General features: G+C 32.5%; 1 protein-coding gene across 1 annotated transcript; it reads left to right on the top strand.

Moving 5' to 3' along the window:
• Nucleotides 1-5,575: 5,575 nt before the first annotated feature.
• On the top strand, nt 5,576-6,232 carry LOC134710440 (uncharacterized). Its single transcript, XM_063570798.1, has one exon. The coding sequence runs from the start codon at nt 5,576-5,578 to the stop codon at nt 6,230-6,232; it is 657 nt and encodes a 218-aa protein (XP_063426868.1).
• The last annotated feature ends 3,368 nt before the right edge of the window (nt 6,233-9,600 follow it).

The raw sequence follows: 9,600 nt of genomic DNA, 5'->3' as shown, positions 1-9,600 counted from the left end.
TTGAATTCTCATATCTGATTTTTGTCGAGCCTTCGACTTTAAACGAAAAAGCGAGACTAAGCCATCCTACATTCCGTCGGCGTCGGCGGCGTCCACAAATATTCACTCTGTGGTATTTTGAAATTTTAATAACTTTCTTAAACTATACTGTATTTCTACCAAACTTGTTTATGATCATAAGATAGTATCCAGAAGGAAAATTTGTAAAAATAAAATTCCATTTTTTCCGTGTTTTACTTATAAATGGACTTAGTTTTTTTCTGTGGGGAAACATAACATTCACTCTGTGGTTAAAGTTTTTAGAATTTTAATAACTTTCTTAAACTATCCTGGGTTTGTACCATACTTGGACAGAAGCTTGTTTATGATCATAAGATAAGATAGTATCCAGAAGTAAATTTTGTAAAAAAATAAATCCATTTTTTCCGTATTTTACTTTTGAATGGACTTAGCTTTTTCTGCGGGGTAACATTACATTCACTATGTGGTTAAAGTTTTTAAAATTTTGATAACTTTCTTAAACTATCCTGGGTTTGTACTAAACTTGGACAGAAGCTTGTTTATGATTAAAAGATTGAATCCAGAAGTAAATTTTGTAAAAAAATATATCCCTTTTTTCCGTATTTTACTTTTAAATGGACTTAGTTTTTCTGCAGGGTAACATTACATTCACTCTGTGGTTAAAGTTTTTAAAATTTTAATAACTTTCTTAAACTATCCTGGGTTTGTACCAATCTTTGACAGAAGCTTATTTATGATCATTAGATAGTATCCAGAAGTAAATTTTGTAAAAACATAACTCCATTTTTTCTGTATTTTACTTTTAAATGGACTTCTATTTTCTTCCAGTTAACATTACATACAGTCTGCAGTTAAAGTTTTCAAAACATTTATTATATTCATTTAACTGTCATAGATTTTTACCAAACTTGGACAGAAGCTTCTTACAATCATAAGATAGTATCAAGAGGAATATTTTTATTGATTTTTTCCTCATTTTTGTTGAGCCTGCGATTTACAGCAAAAGTAGGCGAGCACTGGGTTCCGTGGAACCCTTACAAATTTTTAACAATAAACTACATTTATCAATATTACATTTGAATTATAAAAAGTATAAAACAAACAATTTACAGGATTTGATGATGTGTATCTTCGTTTTATTGTATTATAGCCTTGAAACCATTTAATTAGCTATCAAGTTGACTTCCGAAGACCTCCGATGGTCATATAAACATAAATATAGATATAAATAGAAAGCGAACTGGTGGAATTTTCTAGGTCTGTTTAATTTCATCTTATAGATTAAAAAAATATATGTTTATCATCATGTTTTACTTGTATAAGAATAAGTTTGTGTGGTTGAAATCTTTCTATCAAATGATTTACCTTTATTTCACTTTCAATTTTGATATTCTTTTTCTTGAAATAACCGAATGTACAAGTGAATAAATCATCATCAATGTTTCTTAGCTTTGTTTGACAAAATTGAAACAACATGAACATACTGATTGCTTAAAGCGAATTATTACTATTTCACTTTTATTAATGATCTAAGAAACAATTTATAAATACCAAAATCTATTCAATTTAACTACTTTGAAACAAACATGACAAAGCCAATCTGTTACAGTTTTCTTCATCCGCTACAAATTGGTCTTTGGTATTTATATAACATGTTATGATGTATATACTTTTTACAGACTGATGAGTCATTTAGTCCAATTTGTATGTATTTGTAACAAATTATCATTCAAAATGTACCAAAATTCCAAAATTACCAGATCCATTAGACACAATGTTTGACTAAGATTATTACCCTTAAAAGATGAGCATGATGATAATGACTAATAGATTTCCATCATATGCCATTTGGATTGACTGTTATTAATCAGCAAAGCTTTGCTGCTTCATTTCCAGGATTATGGGTCATAAAGATTTTCTCGCTTAATACATTCACAGAATTAAACAAACTCAAGACAAGCGAAGAGTGTTGGGGTTTACAGTATGAAGATGATATATTTATAGCTGCCATCAGAAATGTTGAAATTTCGTTTATGAACTTAATAGGAACTGTTAAAAAAACAATTCCAATGAAGCAAACGAATCTTGTTTATGTTTCAAAAATCAAAGGGAGGCATTTTCGTACATAGTTTGAAAATAATAGTGTTCATTGCTATAGCTCTACTAATGGGATAAAACAGTGGCAATTTTCTCATCTTTCAGTACTTGGCCCGCGTAGCATTTGTTTGACGCTGACGGCAATTTATTTTTAGCATGTCAAGATTCCAACTGTGTAATTCTTATTTCTAGTGATGAGGGACATTTCAAAAGAGTTGTGGAAATGGATTGTGCAAAGTGTATATACTTTGATGTGAAAAAGTCTATTCTTTATGTTTGTAGTGTCAATGGAAAAGGAATGGCTTCATTCATTATTCCGAAGTGCTTTGGTTCTTTTTAAGAACTGTAAATAGAAATGGTACCAAAGAATTAAAAATTGAAGGATTTAATTGATCTGTCACCACACCATAAAGACATCTATCATTTGACTAGTCATGATTGTAATCATCATGATCATTAAAAAAATGTTTTATATTGAAAAATATCTAAGCTTTGTCTTGTGTCTCATCTTTTTATTTAAGAAATGCAGTGTTTGGTTAAAGTGAAAACTTTACTTTCCAAAAATATGTTCAGGTTTCAATAGTAGTTTGTTTTTTGGAACATATTTTAATACATGTATAGTCACTTTAATTCTTACTTTTTATGGTCAAGATTGTGAGTAGATCATATTCAAAAAGTTTGTATTCATCATTGATTTTATTTAAGTAGGTTACTGTTATCCAAAACCAGGTTCAACCCACCTTTTTTTAATTGTTCTGTAGCAAGTCAGGAAAATGGCAGCTATTATCTATTATTTGTTACAATGGATGTTGGATTGCCGTTTGTTTTTGGTGTCACTTCAGTGTTTCTGTTGTTTCATTGTTTTACGCATATATTTAATGTGTTTCCCTCAGTTTTAGTTTGTAACCCAGATTTATTTTCTTCCTCCCGATTTATGATTTGAACAGCGGTATACTACTTTTGCCTTTATTGATGATCAAAACATTGTTTGAACAAGGTTTTATATCATGCTGCTGAAAATAAACTCATCATAGATACCAGGACTAAATTTAGTTTATACGCCAGACGCGCGTTTCATCTACAAAAGACTCATCAGTGAAGCTCGAATCCAAAAAAATTTAAAAGGGCCAAATAAAGTACGAAGTTAACGTTGAAGAGCATTAAGAACCAAAATTCCTAAAAGTTTTGCAAAATACAGCTAAGGTAAATTAATCTATGCCTGAGGTAGAAAAGCCTTAGTATTTTAAAAATTCAAAAATTAGCTTGTAATGAATCTCGCAATAACGTTTCATGACAAAGTCAAGCTCATGCATGTTTCTTATTACACTCCGTGAAGTGTGATTGAGAAAATATCTCTTCTTTCTAAGATTATGGATAACAAGCACAGGCACTTGTCTCCGAAAAAAAATGTCCTATATAGCTTAATATAAGGGTATTATAGGAATTTTGTTTCCTGAGACGCAAGTGACGCCTGTGATAGCAGATTATCACCAAAATAGAAAAAAAGTGCAAGTTATAAATGGTAATTTGAAGAACCTAATGACAAGAAATGGTTATGAACAAAATTACTAGCTTCGTTTTTATACGACCGCAAAAATTGAAAATTTTTTGGTCGTATATTGGTCTCACGTTTGCGTCGTCGTCGTCATCTGTGTCTTCCGAATACTTTTAGTTTTCGCACTCTAGGACTAACTTTATTAACAGTAAATAGAAATCTATGAATGGTAATGACTTTAAAAGGTAGGTTGGGATTGATTTTGGGAGTTTTGGTCCCAACATTTTAGGAATTAGGGGCCAAAAAGGGCCCAAATAAGCATTTTCTTGGTTTTCGCACTATAACTTCAGTTTAAGTAAATAGAAATCTATGAAATTTTGACATAAGGTTTATGACCACAAAAGAAAGGTTGTGATTGATTTTGGGAGTTTTGGTACCAACAGTTTAGGAATTAGGGGCCACAAAAGGGCCCAAATAAGGATTATTCTTGGTTTTCGCACAATAACTTAAGTATAAGTAAATAGAAATCAATGAAATTTTGACATAAGGTTTATGACCACAAAAGAAAGGTTGGGATGGTTTTGGGAGTAGAGGTCCGAACAGTTTAGGAATAAGGGGCCAAAAAGGGGCCCAAATAAGCAATTTTCTTGGTTTTCGCACAATAACTTTAGTATAAGTTAATAGATTGGAACAAAGTAAAAACTATGTTTAGTGATACAGCTGCTAATGTACTAGGACTTCAAGACAGGACAAGGAAAAGGTGGATTTCAGATTCAACCTGGAATGTTATAGAAAAGAGAAGATCTACAAAAAGTAAGTGCAATCAGACAAGATCAGAAAGGTTGAAAGTAAATAAGCACTGTATATAAGATCACCAAACAGCTATGTGGGAAAAGTAACAACAATGACACAACAGTTTTAAGCAAAAATGGAGAGGGTTTAACATCTGAGGCACAGAAACTTGAGAGATGGGCAGAGTACTTTTGGGAAGTTTTAAACAGAGAACCACCAGACATACCAGCTCAATTTGATAAAATCGAAGCGAAAATTGAAATAGACATAACAGAAGAAAAAAATTGAACTTGGTGAAATTAAGAAAGCATTATGCAAGCTCAAAAATGGTAAATCAGCTGGAGTAGACAAATCAGTGCTTAACTCCTTAAGGCAGATGTAGACACAACAGCATCAATTCTACACACAATATTAAGTAGCTAGAGCATCAATTCTGCACACAATATTTAGTAGAATATGGGAGGAATAAGTTATACCCATGGACTGGGAAGAAGGACTACTGGTTAAGCTTGCAAAAAAAGGGTGATATGAAGAATTGCAACAACTGGAGAGGTATATCTTTATTATCTGTACCTGCAAAAGTGTTCCTTCGAGTTATTGCCAAGCGAAGTATAGATGCTTTAGATGACATACTGCGGAAAGAACAAGCAGGTTTTAGAGCCAATAAAGGGTGTAGTGACCACATATTCACTCTCAGAAACATCATAGAGCAGTGTATAGAATGGCAACACAACATCATTATAAATTTTGTGGACTTTGAAAAGGCTTGACAGAGATAGCATGTGGGAAATATTGAGAACATACGGAATAACCGACAAAATAATTAAAATGATCAAATTATTTTACAACAACTACAAATGCTGTGTCCTACACAATGGAACCCAATCCACCTGGTTCAATGTACAATCTGGAGTAAGACAAGGATGCATCATCTCTCCCCTTCTTTCCTCATTGTCATCGACTGGTGCATGAGAATAACACTTGGAAATAGAACAACTGGAATAAGATGGTCGATGAACACAATCTTAGAAGACCTAGATTTTGCAGACGACATATGCCTTTTATCAACAAATAGAACAAACATGCAAAACAAAACATCAAGACTACATGAGACTGCTCTATCTGTAGGTTTAAAGATCAACACACAAAAGACAAAGATAATAAGTCTAAATGAAAAATATAGAACAACCAATAACACTAAAAGGAAATAAAATAGATGAAGTTGAAAATTTTACCTATCTTGGCACCAATATCAGCCAGGACAATGGAACTAGCAAAGATATTATGGCAAGGATCAATAAAGCAAGAACTTCTTTCTGCAGACTACGAACAGTATGGAAAACAACATCAATATCCAGGTCCACAAAAATCAAAATCTATAATAGCAATGTGAAATCAGTTTTGCTATATGGTGCAGAGTCATGGAGGGTTATCAAATTTGACTTCAACAAACTTTCATCATTCCATAATAAATGTCTTCGTAAAATTTGCAAGATCTTCTGGCCAAAAACCATCAGTAATAAAGACCTCTACAACCTAACTTTACAAAGAGACATCAGAGCAGAAATTAAAGAAAGGCGATGGAAATGGATTGGCCATGTTCTAAGAAAAGACAAAGATGACATTACAAAGATATCTCTTCGTTGGACACCAGCAGAGGGGAAAAGAAAGAGAGGGAGACCTAAAGAGACAAGGCGACGCACAATAGAGAGTGAACTGGGAATCATAGGAATGACATGGGGAGAAGCAGAAAGAAAGGCGCAAGACGGGCAACAGTGGAGGGCTTTGGTGGTGGCCTCATGTGCAAATGCACACGAAGAGGATTAAGTAAGTAAGTAAATAGAAGTCTATGAAATTTAAACTCAAGGTTTATGATCATTAAAGGAAGGTTGGGATTGATTTTGGGAGTTTTGGTAACAACAAATTAGGAAAAAGGGGCCCAAAGGGTCCAAACTTAAACTTTGTTTGATTTCATCAAAAATTAAATAATTGGTTTTTTTTATATGCCGAGTCTAACTGTGTATTAAGATTCTTAGTTCTTGGTTTCGTTTTCAAATTGGTCTACATTAAGGTCCAAACGGTCCAAATTAAACTTAGTTTGATTTTCACAAAAATTGAATAGTTGGGGTTCTTTGATATGCTGAATCTAAAAATGTAATTAGATTTTTGATTATTGGTCCAGTTTTCAAGTTGGTCCAAATCGGGGTCCAAAATTAAACTTTGTTTGATTTCATCAAAAATTGTGGGTTCTGTGATATGCCAGTTCTAACTGTGATTGAAGATTCTAAATTTTTGGTCCCGTTTTCAACTTGGTCTACATTAAGGTCCAAAGAGTCCAAAATTAAACTTAGTTTGATAATAACAAAGATTGAATCCTTAGGGTTCTTTGATAGGCTGAATCTAAAAATGTACTAAGATTTTCTATTATTAGCCAAGTTTTCAAGTTGGCCCAAATCGGGGTCCAAAATTTAATTTGTTTGATTTTATCAAAAATTGAATAATTGGGGTTCTTTGATATGCCAAATCTAACTGTGTATGTAGATTCTTAATTTTTGGTCCCGTTTTCAAATTGGTCTACATTTAAATCCAAAGGGTTCAAAATTAAAATAAGTTTGATTTCAACAAAAATGGAATTCTTGGGCTTCTTTGATATGCTAAAATAAACATGTAATTAGATTTTTAATTATGGGCCCAGTTTTCAAGTTGGTCCAAATCAGGATCCAAAATTATCATATTAAGTATTGTGCAATAGCAAGAAATTTTCAATTGCATAGTATTCAGCAATAGCAAGAAATCTTCAATTGCACAGTATTGTGCAATAGCAAGAAATTTTCAATTGCACAGTATTGCGCAATAGCGAGAAATCTTCAATTGCACAGTATAGGGTATCTCTCTTAGCGGGAGTGGTTCGTAACCCTTGGCTAGCGAAGATGAATATTGAGCTTTAGCAAGAAATTTTCAATATTCTTTGAAAATTTGAGTTATCTTTCTTTGCCCAGAATAGTAGTTGAATCAACTTAAATCATTGTTTTATACAATGTACAATGTATATTCACTTTTACTACCAACTGATAAATTAGAACAATCTTTACCATTCAATGATAACAAGCACTTTTTTACATTTTAATATTTTATGATGTATTTAAATGAGTAATTATTGTTAGGGGGCATTAAAAATTTGAATTGGGAGATCAGTTTTGCAAAAGGGAAAGGGGGTGTGAATTTTTTTTAAATTTTAATATTCAACAGCATTGTGAATTGCTCAAAGACAAAACAAAAAAAATAAGTTCATTAGACCATATTCATTCTGTGTCAGAAACCTATGCTGTGTCAACTATTCAATCACAATCCAAATTTAGAGCTGAATCCAGCTTGCATGTTGTGTCCATACTTCCCTTAACCGTCCAGTGTTCAACCTCTGCAGTCGTATAAAGCTGCGCCCTGCGGAGCATCTGGTTTGTGTTGTTGGGATACCATCTTATAATCCCATCCGAGAAAAAAAAAAGTTACTTATGCTTTTTCCTTTTGATGTCAGGTGCAGCAAAACAAACGGTCATCAGTAAACATGCTTCCTTTGATGGGTTAACATGTCTATGAAAGTTTTATGCATAATTTATTGTTTGAACAATACCCTAGATCATGCAGATAGCTTCAACTGGATTGAGAATTTATCCGAATTGGAATAAATAGCGATAACGTGTTTTCACATAACAGAATCTGGTGAAGCTGCTTCATATCTCCTTTTGCGACAGTGTGATCGTTAAATGCCTATGGCTTATTTTTTTTTTAAAGGAATATCAGAGATTGGAATAATCTAACAACATCAATATCAGCGTCTGGTGTATTAAATTATAAGCCTGGTACCTTTAATAACTATTAGCATGTCATAATGTTCTATTGTATTGTTTATTTGTGTAGTTCCCTGTCCTGGATGTTCTTGCATTTATTTGTATAATATTAATATTGTATACAGTGCTGTCATATAATGTTATCATTTTAGTGATATTTAACATTGCTATAAAAGCGGAAGATTTGGCTAGCCACGCTACCAGGTTCGACACACAATTTGTTCTTAAAATGTCCTGTACCAAGTCAGGAAATTGGCATGTGTTCGTTTCTGTGTGTGTTGCATTGACGTTTGGTTTTTTGTTGTAATTTAGTGTATCTTTTGTTTCGTTGTTTTCATCTTATATTTGACGTGTTTCCCTCAATTTTAGTTTGTAACCCGGATATTTTTTTCAATCGAGTTATGACTGCCAAATAGCGTTTCACTACTGTTGCTTTTATTTGACACAGTTGAAGAATTAAAGCCTTGAAGATAAGATCTGAAATGAAAAAGACAACACCAATGTGTACATAGTTTTAGATATGAAAATATGGCGAACCTTTTAAATGCAATTATAGCCAAGAGAGATCGAACATATTATTTTTTCTGACACTACGAAAATTTTCGTAAATTTCGTATCCGGTTCCTTATAAAAACAAATGTAATGGTTCCGCGGAACCAAGTGTCTCGCCTTCTTTTGTTGTTAATCGCAGGCTCATCAAAAACGAGGGAAAAAATAATAAAAATATTTCTCTCAATAGTACCTTTTGATTTTCAGAAGCGTCTGTCCAAGTCTGACAAACGAAAATTCAGGTTAGTTTATAAATCAAATAAATGTTTTGAAAACTTTTAACTACAGACTGTATATTTAATGTTAATTGGAAGAAAACTAAGTTTATTTAGAAGTAAAATACGAAAAGAGGGGTACAAAATTTAAAAAAAACTTTCCTTCTAGATACTAGATTTTGAACATAAACAAGCTCTTGTCCAAGTTTGGTACGAATTTAGTATAGTTTAAGAAAGTTATCAAAATTTTAAAAATTTAACCACAGAGTGAATGCTATGTTTCCTCGATGAAAAACAATGAACCGTAAAAATGAGGTCACTGATGTCAAATAAAACCTGCGTTACTGACATAGATCATGAAATATTTCAAAACACCAACATTTAGTTGACCTGTTGCATATTACAAAAAAAATACCAAAACTCAAAAAATTTACTTGACCACTGAACCATGAAAATGAGGTCAAGGTCAGATGACACCTAACAGCTAGACATTTACACCTTACAATCATTCCATACATCAAATATAGTAGACCATCTATGGCAAAAAAAAAATCAAAAGGACAATAGAGCTACGTTTTCGCAG

The sequence above is a fragment of the Mytilus trossulus genome, chromosome 3 (genome assembly GCF_036588685.1).
Source record: "Mytilus trossulus isolate FHL-02 chromosome 3, PNRI_Mtr1.1.1.hap1, whole genome shotgun sequence".
In the NCBI taxonomy this organism is placed as follows: domain Eukaryota; kingdom Metazoa; phylum Mollusca; class Bivalvia; order Mytilida; family Mytilidae; genus Mytilus; species Mytilus trossulus.
The sequence above is the reverse complement of the archived record's forward strand: the minus strand, read 5'-3'. Positions and strand labels throughout refer to the sequence as shown.

Bases quoted from the DNA above. Each gene is read 5' to 3' on its own strand.
- LOC134710440 (XM_063570798.1), top strand. From the start codon at position 5,576: ATGAAAAATATAGAACAACCAATAACACTAAAAGGAAATAAAATAGAT.